The sequence below is a fragment of the Canis lupus genome, chromosome 9 (assembly GCF_048164855.1).
Source record: "Canis lupus baileyi chromosome 9, mCanLup2.hap1, whole genome shotgun sequence".
NCBI classification, from domain to species: Eukaryota; Metazoa; Chordata; class Mammalia; order Carnivora; family Canidae; genus Canis; species Canis lupus.
The window spans coordinates 69,322,295-69,343,698 of NC_132846.1; the positions used below are offsets into that span (position 1 = coordinate 69,322,295).

The window sequence follows — 21,404 nt, forward strand, 5'->3', positions numbered from 1 at the left end:
ATTTTATTTATTTATTCATGAGAGATAGAGAGAGAGAGAGAAGCAGAGACACAGGCAGAGGGAGAAGCAGGTGCCATGCAGGAAGCCTGATGTGGGACTCGATCCCAGGTCTCCAGAATCACGCCCTGGGCCGAAGGCAGGTGCTAAACCGCTGAGCCACCCAGGGATCCCCTGATTCAGAACTATTTTTATTTTTTTATTTTTATTTATTTTTTTTTTCAGAACTATTTTTAAAAAAGATTCTATTATTTAGTTATGAGAGACACAGAAAGAGAGAGAGAGAGAGGCAGAGACAAAGGCAGAGGGAGAAGCAGGCTCCCTGCAGGGAGCCTGATGTGGGACTCGATACCTGAACTCCAGGATCACGCCCTGAACTGAAGGCAGATGCTCAACCGCTGAGCCACCCAGACATCCCTGTATGGTTCATAACTTTAAAAGTAATTTCACATTAAAAAAAAAAAAAAAAAAAGGTCTCTGACACCACATGGCCAGATTCTCACCCCATGAACTTTTTCTTCGGGATGTGAATATAGTTTCAGACCTGACCTGCAAGTAAGGAAAATTTAATCAATGGACATTTACTACATGCCAAACACCAGGTTAGGAGCTGTGGAAACAAAATGGAAGTGAGTCCATCCCGGGCCTCCATGGGCTCAGAACAGCCCTGATAATAAGGAATCTGGTGAGACTGAGCAAGTGACATCAATGGCAATGAACCATCAATGTTCTGAACTGGCTCCATTAAGGAGGCAGGTCAAGTTGTGCCTCTGGCTCACATCTCTCTCCTCAACAAGAGACCCTCCATGACCCATGACCCCTCCTCGAAATCACAGTGCTGACAAGCAAACTCTGTTATTTCAAGAGCTAATCACCCCTGTTCTCAGTCAGCTGGTCAGTCTATGTAGAAAATCGCTGATCGAGGCAGGACCTGAATTCCACTCTTTTCTAATTCAATTCAAACGGTTAACAGTAAAAATAATAATTCACGTTTACTGAACACCTAGTGTGTGCCAGGCACACGAAATGTCCTAGACATTTTACAGATAAAACATTTCAACCTCACAGGAACCCTGCAGGATAGGTATTACCCGCATCTCCATTTTATAGATAAATGACGCATAAGGCCACCCAGCTAGGAATGGAGGAGCCTCCAAATCCATTCACCTGACCACTCCAAGTGCTGTCTCTATATAACACATACTGGAGTGAGAAATTTTTTAAAAATTGGGTGGGCCCACAAGGTGGGTACCTTCCACTTATGTGAAGACTTACACTTCAGGAAGTGATCCCCCACTTCTTACTTACTCCTCCCAGTACCAAAATAAGGCAGCACTTGGTGCCACCAGTAAAGGTGAGATAACAGGCTATGTGACCTGCCACCCCTTAGGTCACTGAGAGGACAGCTGTGACTCAAACACAAGGGCTGATCCCAAACCTAGCATTTTCTAGTGCACACCATTCACAAATGTAGTAAAAGGGGAACTAGCGGTGCCCCTAAACAGCAACGTGTGTTTTTAACGATTTAAAGTAAGACATTAAGGTTTTAACCCTAGATGAACTGACCCCCTTCCTAGAGCCTATTTCAACAGTGAGTAATTAGCATCCGACAACACATTCTATTTTTTTTAAAGATTTATTTCTTTATTTATATTATTTCTTCATGAGACACACACACACACACACACACACAGAGGAAGGCAGAGACACAGGCAGAGGGAGAGAAGCAGGCTCCCCGCAGGGAGCCCGATGGGGGACTCGATCCCGGGACTCCAGGATCACAACCTGGGCCAAAGGCAGACGCTTAACCACTGAGCCACCCAGGCGTCCCACCACAACACATTCTAGGTGAGGTGACTTGTTCCCCCGTTGCAACCTGACAATTACAAAGTATCAGCAACAACAAGGCTCTAAATCAAGTCCTTACTGATTAGATTGAAAGGGGAAAAATTCTCCATTTTCTGCAAATGCCAGACCATTTACATTCATACTCCAAATATTGCTGTTAGGCCACCAACTACCAAAACCTTAGTTCTGTATGTTATTGTGTTCCATATAAAGCTCCCAATCATGTACTGAGTTTTGGTTTAAAAAAGAGGCTAGGGGCAAAGATGTGAAGAATCCAGATTTCTCTCAAATCCTTCTCCTTGCATACACAGGGGCTAAGGAGAGGCGGGCCCTGGGTACACGTGAAAGGTGAAGCCATAAAGCTTCCAGAAGCACAAGAACATCCTCACGGTCCCGTGCTAGACAAGGGTTCCCAACTGCAGCAGCACTGACCTCTCAGGCCACACCATTCTTTGCTGCAGGCTGTCTTGTGCATTGAAGGTAAAGCAGGATCCCTGGCCTGGCTCTGACAGCCAAATTGTCTCTGTCCCCCAAGGGGCAAAATGCTCTCAGTTGGGAACCCCGGGGCTAGGCAAAGAGGTCTTTAGGACATAAAAAATACCTTATTTGAAAAATAAAACTGATACACTGGATGTTGTTAAAATGAAGAATTCTGATCATCAAAGGCTTTCATTAAGAAAGGGACTAGGAGAGCCACTGGGAGGACACAGTCATTAATCATGCCTCATAAGAAAACGCCAAATTATAAATGGGTGATTCCGGAGGGGACAGGGAGATGGGGAGTTCTTGCTGAGTGTTTACAGAGGTTCTGTTTGGGGTGATGAAAAAAATCTGGGGAACAGGCGTGCTAATGGATGCGTAGCATTATGAATGTAACCAATGCCACTGACTTGTACTCTTAAAACAGTTAATGTGGAAGACTTAAGGTTACATATAGTTTATCACAATTAAAAACCTTAGTGTAATATACTCCCTGCCCCCCCCAAAAGCACTGCATTGTGAAAATTTCCTATAAAAAACATAAAATACATTATTAAGTATTATATTAATATGTTTAAAGGTTACTCTTTCATGTATATCAAGTTAAGTAAAATACATTATAATAATTGTATTTTAAATGAGTAAAAGATGTGGTTGGGCACTCCCTAAGAGGATATCCAAGTGGCTAATAAGCAAATGCAGACATGCTAGACCCCACCAGTCACTAGGGAAGGGGAGTCAGAGCTCCAAGGAGACACACCCCTGCACGTGCAGAAGAAAATCTAACAGAGCACTGGGGTGGGGGAAGAGAGCGACCAGAATGTTCATGGATAGCTGGTGGCACATACACTGGTTCAGCCAGTCTGGAAACCAGTTTATCAGTGTCTGCTGAAGCTGTGTATGTGACTGCCTGAAACCCCAAGAACTCCTCCCCCAGGGAGTGCCCAGAGGGAAGGGATGCATGTATCCACAACCAGATGACACAAGGTCACTTAGGGCAGCTTCCTTTACAGTAGCCGCCCCCCCCCCCCAAACTGGAAATGCAAACGTCCCTCCACAGGGTAGATGCACAGACTGTGGGGGGTGTGTGTGATGGAGGACTGCACGGCCATGACGAGAGCGAGGTACAGCTGACCCACAGCTGGAGGAGTTCTGTGGACATCTCGGGGAGCCCAAGCAGCCGGAGGCCAGCAAGTGAATGCCACAGGACTCTACCCTACAGCCGCATGCAGACTCATAAACTACACTGTGCTGACAGTGTGGAATGTACTCCCTCCTGAAAAGGGAGGATGGGTCCTGCCTGGGACAGGACACCGGGGGTTTTGTTGGGTGCTAGACACGTGCCATTGCTTGATCTCGGTGGTGATTACTTTGGATAAAAACTAGTCTGTATTTAATATGTGTACTTTACATGTGGAAGTTAAATCTCAATTAAAGAAAATGAAAAATCAACAGAAAATGACCCAAACTATCTATCTTTACTACAGGGGGTTACTAAATGTCCTCAACCTTTCTTTCTATCATATATTTATTCCGTTTATATGGGCCATTTTCAAGAATAACTAATATAGTCCAAAGCGTACTTGGTATCACTATGATATAATTCAATAGGTACACGTAACTTTCGCCTTTTTCTATTTCTTCTCATGTACAGTGCCCGGAGAGATGATACATCAATCTTATTTTAAAAAGTTTATAATATTCAACATGTGAAGCTGTTACTGACCTATACTGCCTTTAGAGTATAGTCATTGTTTACATGTGGTAAACTCTTAAATCACTAGACTCTTCCTTGCCTCTGAAGTTCTCTTAGCCACTTTCCCCTAGAATTTTGGTAATTGATCCTACATCAAGTAGTGAACTCCGCCTATTACCAAATACTGTGTCTGATGTTGTATTGTCAGCTTTCCTTATCTTATTTCTCCCACTAGCCTGTGAGCTGGAGACTGAGTAGAGACAGCGCTACATGTGCGCCTTCTATGCCCACGGGTGCCTTGAAGGGACAGTCCCCCAGCAGAACCACCAGAGGCCAGCAGTGCATTCCATACCTCCCAAAAGATGCACCCTGGGACCCCAGAGGACAGTAACAGGGACCCTCTCTTTAAGAAACATGCATTTGTAAAATGCTCTATGTCTAAAAACCCTTTCTTCCATTTCTCACCTGGTCTCACACTTCTGCAGGGGAAACCAGGCCGACTGCCCTTTTCAGTAAGTGTGGAAACAAGGCTGAGAGAGCATGAGTGACTTGTCTGTGGTCACAAGTGAGCCACTCAGGGAGAATGGGGCCAGGGCTCTGATGTCTTCTCGTCTTCTCCCCCCCACACACACCTCCTGCCTCCAAATGACTCCTGCTCAATCCCATCCTTCTCGTGGGTCAGTTTTATGTGCCAAGACAGGCTTGATGTACACACAAAGCCTCCTTGTTGGTTTTCCACCATCCAAAAAATGTGGTCAGCGTGCCTCCTAGGTCTTCACCTCCATCCCACCAAGTGTTAAGCATGGCAGGGCCAGTAAGTTGGCCCTAGAGGCCGTGCTGTGGCCTGATGCCAGCCATCAGCTCTCCCTAACCGTGTTCAGACAGCACTCTACTGCAGCATCTGGAGCCGAGTCTGCTGATATTAAGTATCTCTTTAAATTAAAAAGCCGGGGCAGCCCCGGTGGCACAGCGGTTTAGCGCCGCCTGCAGCCTGGGGTGTGATCCTGGAGACCCGGGATCGAATCCCACGTTGGGCTCCCTGCATGGAGCCTGCTTCTCCCTCTGCCTGTGTCTCTGCCTCTGTGTGTGTGTGTGTGTCTCTATGAATAAATAAAATCTTTAAAAAAAAATAAAAATAAAAATAAATAAATTAAAAAGCCAGTAAGGTTGGCTTGGAATGCCTTTTCCTTGATGCACATTTGATGTGGTCCATTGTCCTGTTTTTATGGCGCATTAATACCTAGAGTAGCCTCTCTAAGAAGGTAGTGTCTGCCCATACGTTGAACGGAAAATGCAGACTTGTGTCGCAGAGTGCAAACATTATGACCTCAGTCACTACCTCCTCTCGGCCCCACCCAAGAACTGATAACTGAGTTCTGACAGGTGACAGCAAGTCACTGGCCTGGGTCCCTGAACTATACAACACAGGCCAAACCCTGCCTTCGTGGTGCTACCATTTCAGCAGGACTCCTGAGGGCAACATCCACTGCCTAAAACATTTCAATAGCTTGTGCTGACATAAAAATCAGATTCACTGAGCAGCTGGTACTCAATAAATGTTTATGGGGTGAGTGACCGGTTCCCATGGTCATGAGATAAGTCAGCACGATAAGTCAGCACGACAGAGTAGAGAAAATACGTCAGTGTCAGACACGAATCTCTGTTCCCAGTACCAATAATTAGGTATGGCTTTAAGTCCTAGAACAGACAGACCGGCAAACAGGCCCCAGTTTCCTCGCCTGTCAAATGGGAATAACAGCAAGTGGACCTTGGGAGGCTGTTGTGAGGGTCCCATGTAGCCACACCTGACGAAGATGGCACTGAGTGCACCTGCTGGCCCTACCCTCTCTCTTCCAGCCTCTGTCTCTCCACCATCTCTTCCTCTCTCCGGGCACATCACACTCCAGTACACTGAGCAGCTAGGCTGCGCCCCTTGCTCTCCACTTGGCAAACTCCTGGACCTTCCTCAGGGTCAGGTGGCATCCCACCTCTGCGAAGGCTCTCCTGACTCCCCACTCTTCCTGCTGTTTCTTTTGCCTCTGGGCTGGTCCCCAAACTGCTATTCCATTGCTGTCCTGACTGGGCTTTCCACCAGGTCTGGGAAAGCAGACATGGCATCGTGAAGGCTCTGCAGCCCAGAGGCACCCAACAAGTGTGCTCGCATTTCAGAGGAACTACCAGAGAGAGAAAGGCCCACATGTGGTAAGACTTCTCGTGGGGAAGAAGGGAGCGTACGAGAAATGACTGACTTCCGGACAAACCTTCCTCAGCTTTGGAACACAGTCCCTGAGTCCCCAGTGCATCCTGGTTGAGCACCTCACTAACCCAGGGAAACTTCACACCCACATTTACCGGAATACTTCATTTGTCACTACATCACTCACATTCGGGTGATGGTGTCAGTACTTAGACACAGCAGCTGGATCTAGGTGGTCTGTCAGGTAGTCTACTTGCCCATTAACGGGAAGTGGATGTCCTACTGGTTCTAGAAGCCACAGCCACTAATTCACTTTAGATGAATGATAAGACCACACAAAAGCAAAGACTTCAGAGCTGATGGTAGCATTTCCGACGTAGACACTGTCAAATGAAAACTGGCTTATTAATTTTAAATGATTTCACAGCATTTAAAGAATAAACATGAGGCTGACACAAAGATTTTAAAACTCATTAGAATTGGTCTTGAAATCCCGGATAAAATTAAATTGAAAGCTGCTCTTCTGTCAGCTTTTCCTTCAGACGTGCCATTGTGTGTACACCACTGCGGTTAAGGTTGGCCGAGCACCTCCATTAAAACCTTCACTTTCACAGGCTTATACTTTCACAATAAAAACTTGCTCCACGCTTGACTTTTGCATACAAAAGTTTTCTGCTTGAAATATATATTCCAAAGTGCAAAATCAACCTGTCTAGATAGAAAACTCAGATACAAGTTACTTGGGTAAGTCTTGGGTTTAAACAAGTTAGAATAAGCTCAAAATTTAGGATCAAAAGTGTCCTTTCTAAACCACGGAAGTTATAGAGAGGCTGGTAGAGTCGGTCCAGGAGCGAGGCGGAGGAGGTACACTTAAAGCCAGTGTATTCCAGAAACTTCATGATCGTACTTACGTTCCTACCCCCAGTGTGTCACCAGATGCTACCAACTCCAAGTCCTTCTCATATCCCTCAGGCTAGCTTGTCTTCTGGCCTCCCTGCTTCTGAGGTTATCTATCAGCAAGCAAGCAAACCCAGGCCAGTGTGGTCCCACAGCTGCTGCTGCTCCCCATCACATGAGGACACAAACCCCAAGGCCTGCTGACAGCCCTCAAGCCAGGCTCCTGCTGCATTTTCGGCCTCATGTTCTCCCTCCTTCTGTCTATCCCCACCCCCTCTCTGCTGTGCCCTCCATCCCAGCTCCTATGAACAGGCCTTTCTGTTTCATTCTCTTGTGTTTTATATCCAGCACAGGAAATTTGCTTCATGACATGATTGAAGGGTGCTCAAACCTAGCTGCTGGTTAATAACACCAAGACCACGGCTGGCATTTTAGAAAGGCCTGATATCTCAGCTGCACTTGCAAATCTGGGAGATAGGCTGGATTGTAACTGTGGAAACTGAGGTTCACAGAGTTTGGGTGACATGAGCAGGTGTCACATAAACAGACCAGCTAAGTCATAGTCATCTCGTCCCACACTGGCCTGAGCCACAGAAGCCACAGACAGCCTGGGGAGGTTCACATGTCAGACTTCTGGAAGCCGGTCCCCACAAATCTGCAATGACTTCCCTCCATTCCAGGGACTGTGGCCTCTGCTCGGCTTGGGTTATCTTCTCGAGCTCCTCTGGATATGCCCTGCTGGCCCCCAATCCAGACCTTTACTGACAGTATTTCTCTCAACCAGATAATTCTGCCTTTCAAGCCACAACCACCAGCCTGCCCCAGGCATCCCAGAGCTCAGAGAGCAGTCACTGCCTCTGTTTACCATTTTTGTTCTTCAATGTTTCCTGCCAATTGAGTCCCTCCCAACTCTACCATAAACTTTGAAAAGACAAGGATCTTGTATGACTTTTCAACCTCCTTATAGCACCTACCACCAAACATTCAGCAAAACTCCACCATGATCAGCAAATATTTCAAATAGTTATTTGACTTAAAGAAAAAACAAAACTGTTACTGTTTTTTTCCTGATGAGACTCAACATAAAGATAAGCACATACTGTGTTTCTGACTACTAATATTTAGAACTCACTTATCTTCTAAGCTGAAAGAATAAAGTTGACCCGTGAAAGGGTAAACTGCCCAAATCAAAATGTGTGCTGAGCTTGAGGATTTAAGAACAGAGGGGAGCCAAGAGAAACACTCTCCAAAAACACACTTTAGATTTAAAAGTGCTGATCATCGCAGGGTGCTCTGCTGAAGTCACGTGTGTGGCAGGGACGCCCAGCGACTTCCAGGAGGAAACCCTCAGCAAGAGGGTCAGGAGGATGTGGAGAAAGGGGAACCCTCCTGCACTGTTGGTGGGAATGTGAACTGGTGCAGCCACTCTGGAAAACTGTGTGGAGGTTCCTCAGAGTTAAAAATAGATCTGCCCTACGATCCAGCAATTGCATTGCTGGGGATTTACCCCAAAGATACAGATGCAATGAAACGCCGGGACATCTGCACCCCGATGTTTATAGCAGCAATGTCCACAATAGCCAAACTGTGGAAGGAGCCTCGGTGTCCATCGAAAGATGAAGGGATAAAGAAGATGTGGTTTATGTATACAATGGAATATTACTCAGCCATTAGAAACGACAAATACCCACCATTTGCTTTGACGTGGATGTAACTGGAGGGTATTATGCTGGGTGAAATAAGTCATTCGGAGAAGGACAAATATTATATGGTCTCATTCATTCGGGGAATATAAAAAATAGTGAAAGGGAATAAAGGGGAAAGGAGAAAAAATGAGTGGGAAATATCAGAAAGGGAGACAGAAGATGAGAGACTCCTAACTCTGGGAAACGAACTAGGGGTGGTGGAAAGGGAGGTGGGCGGGGGGTGGGGGTGACTGGGTGATGGGCACTGAGGGGGGCACTTGATGGGATGAGCACTGGGTGTTATTCTATATGTTGGCAAATTGAACACCAATAAAAAATAAATTTCTATATATATATAAAAAAAAGAGGGTCAGGAGGAAATCACTCGCCTCGGTCTCCAGGTCAAAAAGCAGAGTGGAGGAGGGGCAATTCAGTGGAGTCATGCAGAGAACAAACATGAGGCCTGGAGCAATCAGAAAGCCCTGGCTGGAGAGACTCCCCATGGGACACAGCTGCTGGAGGTGTGCATTATTCAAAAGAAGACCCAGTGAGAAGGGGAAGAAAAATGGCCCAGTGACTACCTGCAGAGAACTCCTAGAATCTGAGCGTAGAGGCCAGGTAGTGAAAATCGGGAGACGATGCTAAGAAAACAGGAGCCACCAGGGTATTCCAGTGACTCAACTGGTTGAACATCTGCCTTGGGCTCAAGTCATGATCTCAGGGATCAAACCCCGTATCATCTCAGCCTCCCAGCTCAGTGGGGAGTCTGCTTCTCCATCTGCCCTTCCCTCCACTTGTGCATGCTTGCTTGCTCACTCTCCCTCATATAAATAAATAAAATCTTAAAAAAAAAAAAAGAAAATAGAAGCTGACAGTTTTGGGGAGTATACTTCATATCACCTGATCTTTTAGAGAATAAAGATGATTATTTTTTAACAGAGAAAAATACAACTGTCCAAAAGAATATAAACCAATTGTCTGCAGAGCTTCTAGATTTAATCTACTGAAAGCAGAGGATCTGAGGGGCACCTGGCTCAGTTGGTTAAGTGCCTGCCTTCAGCTCAGATCATGATCCCAAGGTCCTAGGATTGAGCCCCACATTAGGCTCCCTGCTCAGCAGGGAGTCTGCCTCTCTGTGCTCATGCTCTCACTTTCTTTCAAATAAGTAAATATTTTTAAAATTTTTAAATAAAAGCAAAGGATCTGATAAATTCTTCCTTCACTGAAAACTTCATCTCTTGCAAGACAGAGGAAGAAAGGCTAGGACACGGATATCCAGGGCCACAAGAGCCTCAAGTAGCGGAAAGAATATTCTGTTATCCTCAGGACAATCCTTACTTACATTGGCTCCTCTATGTCCCATCAGGTTTAGCATTTGTCCCATCAGGGTAAGAGTGTCTGCCAGGGACCTCTGTATAAACCAGAAAAGGCTACTTGTCTGCAAGGAGGCAGCTCTGCAGGGACACAGCAGGCGGAGCTAGGACAGGCTGGACTTTGGCCCCTCACCTGCCCCAGAGGCCCTGACCACACGTGACTTCCATGTGGAGATCTGGAAGGCAACTTCTTCCCAGGCTCGACAAGCTCTGCCAGGGCATCCTGTGTGGTGGGCACTGTGTGGACAGCAGTGCCACATGGTACCCAGGAAAGAAAGGCCCCTGCCTGTGAAGCTCGCACTCCGGAGAAGAGACAGATAAATTCAAGATTAAGTCCAGACGGGTGACAAGTGCTGTGAGAGAAATGAATAGCATGCTCACTGTGGTGATTCATTTCATGTGGCAAAATGGCTGGGCCACAGTGTCCAGATATGTGGTTATGCTAGATGTTTCTGTATGGCCGTTTTTGGATGAAACTAACATTTAAATTGGTGGGGTAGGAGTAAAACAGACGGCCTTACCTAATGCAGGTGGGCCTCATCCAATCAGCTGTTGGTCTGAATAGAGCACAGGCTGACCTCCCCCAGCAAGAGGGAATCCTACAGGAGCCACTCTGGACTTTACCCACAGCCATCAGCTCCTTCTAAGGTCTCCCCCTGCTGGTCCAACCTGTAAATTCTAGAGTTACCAGCCTCTATAACTCCATGAGCCAATTCCTTATAATACATTTCCTTCTCTATGGATGTACACACTCTATTGGTTCTGTTGTCTTCCTTGAGACTAGATGACAAATACCAACAGTGGCTATGCAGTGATTGTGGCCTAGACCAAGCAGATCATTCCTAAACCATTCAGAAATCACACACAGCACAGTTTTGCAGGGCAGCAGCATCAACCGAGAGTGGTCACAAGTGTGTTCACTCATAAGGGCACTTATCCTGGGTCTCAGAAACAAGAGCAAGTCCCGTCTTCTAGTGCACAGAAAAATAAAACTTCAAAATCCTGTCCCAGATGTGAGGGAATTTATGACTCCAGAACTTATGGGGAGGGGGGGGCTGAGGAAAAAAAAAGCCAGTTTCAAGAAAGATTCTTTTTTGAGACTTGTTTTTAAACTTGCAGAGATTTCACAAAATTCTATTGATCCGACTAGTGGGAAGAGCCATGACTGGTAAAGCCAGGGGACGGAAGGAATTGTAAGGATAGGTTTGGAGAGATGGAGGGAAGTGGGACACACAGCCCCCAGGGAAGGGAGGGTGGGGTACACCAAGGCTTTAATTCTGACTCACCATCAGCAGCTCCAGCCAGCTTTCTCGCCCTCAGCCTGCCTCCTCTCCTGGAAAATGGGGTGATGCCCAGCTACGGGTTAAGAATGAGGGCAGGAGGAGCCTCACCAAGCCCTTTGGCCACTGGCATGCAGAGGCTCAATGAACAGCATCTTAGGAGCAAGGCCCTGTCTCTAACCTCTGAAGCTGTAACTTCTTCAGACATAAATTTAACTACCAGCGACCTGGGCCTGGTATTGGGGTGGATGGGTCTCTTCTTTTTTTTTTTTTTTGGATGGGTCTCTTCTAAAACTGATTTGGCTAATTCTGTCTCAGATTGTTATGGGAAGACACTAGTTCCGATTCCTCCTCACTATGAAAATAACAGGAGAGAAAGTTCTTGTTACAGTGCCTCACATACAGCACACATCACCACACATGCTAGTTCTCCTGCTTCCTGAGTCCTGCAAGGGCAGGAGACAGGAGGTCAGTAGCAAACAGGGCAGATGGGAGATGCCGAATCTGTACCTGAGAACTTCTACAGGAGGATGCAGAGCATGGGGCTGCAAAGCCTCCCCTGTACAGACACACCACTAAATGCCCTCCAGCAACATCCTGCAGTTGACAAGACAGGAATACCTGGCACCGCCAGGACATGGGGCCCACTCTCCCCAATTAGGGCCATGAATACGGAGAAAAGGCATTTCATTTCTTGAGCCTCCCAAAGGCTACTGAAACTTAAACTGGAAAAAAGAGAGGAAACAGGGACCACTCTCTGGATTCTGGAAGGTGAAGTTCATGTCTATCTGCCCTGCTCTAACATTAGTATGCAAAACAAGTGAACACAGTTAAAAACACAAATCAGATTTTTAAATGACATATCTGCAGCCTTTTTTATGAAATGAGGAAAACTGCATATATGTCAAGGAATTAATAATTTACAAAATCAGAAATCTGACATTAAGAACATGATAAGGACAACACTCTTACACATTTAACATAAATTAATAGTGGCCAAGGTCAGCTATCAGGAACAAGCAAGGACACAAGTCAGGACGTTTCAGCAAGACAGCCAGGGACTCTAACAAAGACTGTAATGGCACTGGAATCTCTACAGAGAATATGCAAGCCTGCACTGATTTCCGAAGGTCCAGTGTTTTCACATTTTTTACATCATTAAAAATTGAACCAGTAAGGATAACAATAAAGAGAGGACTGCCAGCTTCCTCTGGGCTTTCAGGGAAGGCCACGGGCAGGGCAGAGGCATGGGTTCCTGAGACTGAGCCTCTCCCACCTCTGTTCAGAGTGAGACAGGCTGGGCGGGAGGGGCATTTTTCTGCAGCTGGAAAAAGCAACCTGACCAGCAGGGGCCTCACAGATAGCAGGCCACACCCAGCTTTCTGTAAAATAGCCCAAGGGAGATTTTAGACACCACTGCACTGCCCTTAACACCGGACCACTTCTTTGTCCCAAAATTAAGACCAGAACCAACTTTAGAGATTCAAGGATACGGGGCACATGGGGCTAGCAAACCTGCTCTGACCCCAGCCTGGGATCCCAGGCCCAGGCATCCTCAGGGTCTGGCCAGCTGCCCCAAACCTTGGTTCCACAGCTGCAAAGGAAGAACAGCTCTGGGTTTCCTGCCATGTGCCCAGGAGCCACTCTGACCTCCCCCCAACCCTGCCCTGCCTCCTGGTCCAGTCCCATGAAGCACACAGCACAGAAACTACTTACCTGATGAGAAGAGGCCGGATCAACTCAGATGAGCAACCTGCAAATGGAAATCATCCCTTCCCTCTGCATCCTGCAGCCTCTACTCAGTCTGTTACCATGGCAGCCAAGGAATAAATACGGACTCACTGCTCCTGCATCCAACACCTCCAAACCTGTCCAATCAGTCTCTTCTGTCCTCACCATCACCGTCACCATCACCCCTGACTCTGTTCCCTCCCTCTTCGTCTCAGCAGCTATTCACAGATGTGGCATTGTCATGAAGTTGGAAGACATCTGGAACATGTTTGCCTCCGAGGAAAAACATGTAAGTGGTAACGAGGTCAGGAGGATGGAATCCTGCAAGCAGTATTCGTCCATCCATGGCCACGTTTTCAACTCTGTGCTGTGTGCCCAACTTTTGTGTGAACCTGAAAGTTCACTCCAGAACAAAACATTTAAGAAGAAAATCTCTGGAGGCACTTGGATGGCTTAGTCAGTTGACCATGTGACTCTTGATTTCGGCTCAGGTCATGATCTCAGGGTTGTGAGATCGAGCCCCTCGTCGGGCTCCACACTCAGCAGGGAGTGCTTCTCCCTCTCCTTCTGTTCCTCCCACCCCCACGCGTTCTCTCTTTCTCTAAAATAAATAAAACCTTTAAAGAAGAAGAAGAAAATCTCTGTATCCCCAGGGATCCGAGTCCCTGTCCTCGAGTATGCCATCTCACACACCTGAGAGACACTCAAGGAGTATTAGTTGAAAAACGCAACAATCCAGAGGGCACACGGGTTAAAAAGAAAAGATAGGGCAGTAAATCCCAGGTCCGGAGGAGGCAGGGGGTTGGTGGACCTGTGAAGGAAGACTCTTATGCAGGTTTCCAGGTGGAGGGGAAGGACCAAGAGCAGGAGAAGCTCACCACGGGGAGCCCCATGCCGCCTGGGAGCCACAACCTGTGCACAAACTGGGAGGCGCCTGCTCTTAACCTCTGTCACCAGCGGAGACAGTTACAGAAATACACATGCCTGTTCTCCCTCACGGTGCCCCTCAAGCACACATTACCTACATGGATGTCTACAAACAGCTCTGCATGTTGACAGATGTCTCCCCAGAGCTTCTGGGTGTTGGGGTCTTTAGAGTAATAAGTTACTGTCCAGAGCCTCTTACTCAAACTGGATGCTCAGCCCCGAAGGCGTTACGTAGGAGCAGATTCTACGTGTAGATGTGAGCTTTAGGAAAACACAGGCTAAATCTATCTGGCAACTCACATCTTGTGCTATTCTTGTGTGCCTCTGTCAGAGACAAGTTAGAACAGCGAGAAATGGGAGGAGCAACTGTTTGTATTTTGCCACAACTGCCTCGGGATGCCAAGAACCAAGTGTGACATCTTCCTCTGCCTCTTGGTGGGCTCTGTTTTCAGCCAAGTTGTGAGTATGACTGCTCGAATCTTCTGCCACTATAGCTCTGGCTAGGTAGGAGAAGTGGCCTGTTCAAGGAATAGAGCCAACTTAGGAATATCTGATTCCATCCTGAGGCCTCAGACAGAGTGGAAGCTCACTCAACCGAAACCCATGGCAGTTAACACACAAGGGAGTTTCTCCATTTCCATCTCTTCCCCTGAACCTCTTAAACTGTCTGAACTACACAAAAGACCAAACCCAAGTAAGGTGGGACATATCATGTAAATTATGAGATCAATGGAAAATAGTAATTTTATAGATACACCTCTATTCTATTAAACATTACACAGTTGCATTTCCTTTTTTTTTTAATTTTTATTTTTTTATTTATTTTTGATAGTCACATACAGAGAGAGAGAGAGAGGCAGAGACACAGGCAGAGGGAGAAGCAGGCTCCATGCACCGGGAGCCCGATGTGGGATTCGATCCCGGGTCTCCAGGATCGCGCCCTGGGCCAAAGGCAGGCGCTAAACCGCTGTGCCACCCAGGGATCCCCACAGTTGCATTTCCTTACACAAGCATCATATTTAAGCTCAGCAACACATGAAAATGTGCATGAGCCTAGACAGCTCTTAACCCTAGGATAAGCTGGCACCCCACACCACAGTGTCTGGTCCGTTAGATGGGATTACAAATTAAACAGACTGTTCATTCACAGGAACTGTTAATTTGTTTTTCACTGGCATGGGTGAGCAATATGTGGACTATCATTCATCTGTGTTAAGTCAGGTCAAATCTGATAGGATTTCTTCACCTTCACACAATTACACCACATCAGAGTTGGGTGTAAGCCAAATCTTACTTTTCCAGTGATTTCTATCACAAAATTGGTCCCCCCCCCCCAAAATAAAAAATTGGTCCCATATTTCCACACAGAAGTCTCAACTTGGAGCTGAACTTTGGAAAGTTCTGGTCTGCTAGGTGTACTCTTACACAAAACTCTGCAATGGTTTTAAATGCCAAGTTCTGCCTTCTACCATTAATCCTCTCTTCTTTGCTGGTCCCCACTTCACAAATTGACAGAAATTTTACCACCACATAGGGTTCTCAATCTACACAAGCTTCTTCCAGGATCTGGCTGAGCCACAGTTCCCAATTTAGCTTCTCGAGTCTGGGTGTTGACATTTCTCAACTGTTAAGTTGCAGTATAAGATTTCACCAGCAGGCGTTCTATCTTCATACAAGGTATGTTCTCAAAATTCCTTGCGTTTGAGGCTCCTGATTAGACACTATGATGATCTGCTGAACACCTAAAGAAAACCCTGTATATCGTACATCTCAAGAACACAATGTAAATATAATATAAAAAATTTAGGGGCACCTGGTGGTTCAGTGGTTGAGCATCTGCCTTTGGCTCAGGTCATGATCCTGGGGTCCTGGGATCAAGTTCCACATCAGGCTCCCCAAGGGGAGCCTGTTTCTCCCTTTGTCTATGTCTCTGCCTCTCTCTCTCTCTCTCTCTTGCTATCTCTCATAAATAAATAAATAAATAAAATCGTTTAAAAATGTATGTATATAAAAACTTAAAAGACCATAAAGCCCAAGCCCCTACTATTATAAATAAGAACCAGCAGAGGCTCAGAAAGACTTCTGAACAAACTCTATAAAGCAAATAAAAGACAGAAAGTAATTTGAACAACTGGCTGTGCTAAAATACCCTTGACTATGAAAATACTCTGGGAGAAAAGAGAGTGGGAAATTATTTTTCTAGTTTTTAGTCAACAACAACCAAAGAGAGAGAGGGAAAAAAAACATTAAAATAATAAATGCAATGCAGATAAATCTACCTCAAGGAATTTATAATTATTAGAAGTTAATACTAATGCCAGTCTCCTTTTAGAATAAACATTCTAGCACCTAAAGTAAAATGTAAGGCTGAACTGACTGTTACCCTTTCCTGCACCCTTCTCACAGGGACTGGGGATCACCAGTAGACACACGGAACCAAGTTCACACTGGTGCAGTCACACTGTTGATACACCCAGAGATAGTGGCTAAGAGCTGTGGCCAGCAGACCTTCGAGCCAACAATCAGCTCAGGAGAAAAATAATGGGTTTTGGCTCCCATGCCCAGCCCTAGGAAAATGGCTTTAAATGGGAACTCATAACTAAAAACTACAATCAGGTTCTGGAATTGGGTATGCAAGCATCTGATACAAGATGGTGTACTCTTACACAAATTAAACAGACTGGGACATACATTTCTCTGGGAAGAGGGGGTCCCATGACCCTGAAAAGGTTAGGAGCCACAATGCCCTGAAAAACAAAACTGAGGGCAGGTCACTGTAATGAAGATGTTAAGTACAAACTGGTGTAACACTGCCCACTCTCTCCTCCTGTGCGGTGATGCAGTGTCAGAGTGATCTGTTAAAATGGAGCAAAAGCCTGACATCTGATCCTGGAACAGCATGAGAAAGAGGTAGGGTTTGGTGCTGAAGTGAGAAAACCTGTTCTAACAAAATAAGAGTAGTACAACTTTAACACTTGTGTTTACTCTGGATCATTACTGAAGATTTCCAGGAGCTGTGAAAACCTTCTACAACCAGAAAAGCAGCTGGACTCAAACTATAGTTTTTAGAAAGATAACTTCTGCTTTAGTCTATGTTTCTTGGTCAGGAATGCTCACGCAATCCCTCTCCCTTCCACCTTGTCCCCCCCTGGATCCTCCTCGCTGCTACAGTGGCTTGCCTCCTGTCAGGCTGCCAGGGTTCCTATTCCAACAATTAAGCCACTGATTAGGAAATTTCCTGCAAGAGTACATCTACTGATGTCAAGAGAATGTCCCATGTTCTTCTGAAAAAGGACCACACCTGGACGGACCACGTTCTCAGGGTAACGACCTTCACTATGTGCAAAGCTAGGACGGGGCTCCTCAGGCACATGCAGCAGCAGGTACAGTCCCACAAAAGGCCGGGCTGTGTTCCTATAATGGCAACTTGACTTCATGGTATGTCATTGAACATGGTTTTTAAACTAGAGCAAACACAAACATTTGCACCAACTGTTAATATTTGAAAACATGAAATATTTCATGTTGCCACAATAACAGCAACCAAAGCATGAGACCTGAAGCGATTCTGAGCCTGTGGGTATAGACCCTCATCTTAAAGGAATAGGCTTCCGATCCTTGGCCACAAAGGCGTTTGAGTAGAGAAGGTTAAGAAATAGTAACATAAGTCCCTGAGGGCACAGGGGCGGGGGGAGCGCATGTAAAACAATAACAAATGAAAACAACTGAATGACCAGGTGTGAGACCTGGAACAGTAAGTGCGAACAGAGAATTTCTACAGCAAACACTGCTGTTCTTAAAGGCCACACAGACATCAGTCAACTCATATGGTCCATGCAGCAGCCCTGAAGTCTGGAACTGTGTCAGTCCATTTTACAGATAAGGAAAGAGGAGCAGAGACATGTACCACATGACACAGCTCTCACAGCACCATGAGGATTTGGGCCCCGGCAGGCCGGCTTGGGAGGCCACTTCTTCAATCACCACATCGTTCCTGTGGACGTGGCTTCAACAGACACATCCTTCATGCTTCCCAGAGGAAACTGCATTCCGAATAGCCACAGGTGCCGAGGCCCAGCACCATACTAGGTGCCCTAACCAACAGCCCAAGTTGGGTTGACAACAGTTACCCTGAAAAATATGGTGTATTCTTTTATCCTATAGATGAGGAAGCAAACACACAGCAGTAAAGCACCTACAGCTGAGCCCCAAGTAACACAGGGGATGGGGTGTTGACCCCCATCCAGTAGGAAATCTCCATATCACTTTGACTCCCCTAAAACTTAGCTACCAATAGCCTACTGTTGACTGGAAGCCCTACTGACAAACAGTTGATTAACACATATTATGTATGTTATACATGTTACATGCTGTATTCTCAGAGCAGGAGCAAAGAAAATGTGATCAAGAGAATCCTAACAGTAAATACACTTACAATGCTGCACTGCACTCACTGAAAATGACTGCATATGAGTGGACCCATACCATTTAAACCCATGTTGTTCAAAGGTCAAATGTAATTCCAAATTATATTTAAATAGCAAGTGAGATATGGCATCTGGGTTTCAACTCAGGTTCATCTCACTCTTTCTGTTCAGTCAGGACCCAGGCAACCAACCCATCAGGAATGATGGTGATCTTTGGCATGTACCTGAGACACTCTGTTCTATATATTTAACCACAAAGCAAGAATTCTCAACCTTAGCCCTACTAACATTTTAGGTTGATAAATTCCCTGTTTCGGGCTTCCCTGTACATTGTAGGAAGGTTCACAGTATCCCCACTGCCACAGATCAGGTACAGCAGCCTCGAAGCTAATTCTTGAGCAATTGAGGAAGGGGAAAGTAAGGAGCAGAGACACTCCCCAGTCTCAGCTCTGGAGGAAACTGTGACATTGACTCTGACTCGTCTCATTGCGGTTTGACCAGAAAAGAAAGAAAATGCTGGCCACACTCCCAAAACACAGAAAGGAGTAACCAGGTGTAATTCAAATGTTCATAACTTTACAGATGTTTTTACAGGGCACTTTCACCTAGAACTAATTAAAATTAATATAATACACAGCACACTTTGAAGACACAAAGAACTCAGCATTTTAAATTAGTAAATTAACTGTCAGTACAATTTAGTAAAATACATGCCAATATATACATGAAAAACCCACAAAGAGCCTTTCACTTTCTTAGAAAACTTATACACAAAGCACCTTTTTGAATAAGATACATTTTATAGCTTCTAAATTTCTATTGTAATCTTTCCCTTTCAGAAAAGCTCAGAGACTTTCTTAACTTAGGAACAAAGGCTGCTTATACCAAAACAGGCTGCTGATGAAGTCAGGATACATTCAAATCATACTTCAGGGATATTTCTGTACAAAAACAGTGGACTAGAATTAGAATGCCTTTTAACCTAAAAAGCACAATGTTTAAGCATCTGTAATAAAATGTGAAGTGGAACATCTATGCCATCAATTTCCCTTCCTGTACTCTGTTAAACGTACATTTAAACCATAACCAGCCACTCACCTGGATGACTTTATAGAAGTAGGCGTACTGCCGAGCCGTGTTCTTGTATTGGCTGAAGACATCATGGATAGCCTGTGTGGACTGAAGGTCCCGGACTTCATCCTCCTCAAAGTAGAGTGGAGTGTCATATTCGCTGGGGAGGGTCTGAATGTAGGGCTGCCAGAAAGAGTTAGGGTCGGCTCGCTCACACAGCAGGTGAAAGGCAAGTGTGATATTTCCCATAGCTTGAAGAATCCGGTCTTGAGAATATAAGGGCCCTGAATTAACCCAGAAGTTAACAGTGTCAGTTCCAGAAAGTGCCTTAAAAAGTATTCAAAATATATATTAAAATTACAGAAATAACTGGAAAGCCTTGTAATACTTAAAGTAACATGGGCCTTTCTTCTAACATTCTACTATGTCAGATTACAGGCATAGAAAACAATGTGAATTGGGGGGGGTAAATATCTCATTAGTTTGAAAAAACATCCCTATATGATCCTTAGCACCACAAAATATCATATTTTTATAATTTGCACTTTGCTTTGAACAGTCAGAAATTATTCTCACCCAACACTGAATTTTTAGCAGATTCAACAGTCATTAGTAATTTTCGTGGAACCCATAGAAATAATTCTTCTGCCTAGGAGGAAAAAAAATAATAAAATCATATATAATCATCAAAACATATCACAATCTTCAATGCCTTCATCTATGGTCAGAAAGCGAATCACACATGAAATGCTGTTTAAGGCTGCACGTCAGCACTTCATTTCTAACTATCAAATGTATTTTTAAACATAATTATTTGTGGTACACTTAGATGAGCACAACATGGTTTAAAATGCTGCTTCCAATAGAAAAACCAACCATATATATTGGAAAAACATTAAAAAATAGGACTTTAATCTTTAACTTGAAGCAAACATAGCAATTTAGGATGCAGCATAAAACTATTACTTCTTTGCTGCACTTATATTTTTAAGTTCTAAAAGCAAAGTAAAACAAAATTTCTATCTACAATAAAAACATGAACCTGTCGACATGAACTGCTCTTGCCATTGTATTTCTGAAGCTAGAGAATATTCCTTCCTCTACATGCTTGTCTTAAGGCACAACTGTTACCAGCAAAAGCACAAGCCCCTAAGACATATTTAGGTTTACTGAATTTTTTCCCCAAAGTTTTATCTCACTTTTTGCCAATATGAGAGGTTTCTTTTTGGTATGTGCTGTGTATGTACCTATACTGCTGAAAACATGCACAGAGCAGCGCCTTTATTGTGGTTTGACATCATGGGTATAGCACGTCCAACCCGTCACAATGTCAACAATATGTGCAGTTTTTTATCAATCACACCTCAGTAAAGCTTAAAAAATGCACACAGTGAAGACAGACCACAGCTATGATATCTGGGGAAGCATCCGCACAAGTGATGCTCCTCCTCTGATACACGAGAACATGTGACATCCTGGTTACTCTTGCCTTCTCTCAATGTCTACCATTTGGATGCTGTTTATGTGCATCTCTTCCCCTACTACAGATGATAAACATGATGAAGGAAGAGACCTTGGGTTTCTTGGAAGGCTGGTAGAATAATGAACAAGGTACTATTCACATACTAGATGTTTAACAGGGATCTAATAAACTGGCATATGGTTTATCAACATATCAATGAAAGGTTAACTACAACTTGACCAAATATGTTGCCTGCGGTTTGAGGGGGCCTGAATAAATAACATTCATTTCCTCCATCCAAGTTCTGAACCCACTAAGAGAGACACAAGACTA

General features: G+C 45.0%; 1 protein-coding gene across 4 annotated transcripts in view; it reads right to left on the bottom strand.

Annotated features, from left to right (window-relative positions):
- The window catches only part of SETD3 (SET domain containing 3, actin N3(tau)-histidine methyltransferase), a 79,446-nt gene that overhangs the window by 37,368 nt on the left and 20,674 nt on the right, over window positions 1-21,404 (bottom strand). For all 4 annotated transcript variants that reach the window (XM_072839888.1, XM_072839885.1, XM_072839886.1 and 1 more), the window contains 2 exons: window positions 20,186-20,258; window positions 19,637-19,893 (listed from right to left, as the gene is read on the bottom strand). In XM_072839888.1, coding sequence (XP_072695989.1) covers window positions 19,637-19,893; window positions 20,186-20,258 — 330 coding nt within the window. The remainder of the gene's footprint in view (window positions 1-19,636; window positions 19,894-20,185; window positions 20,259-21,404) is intronic.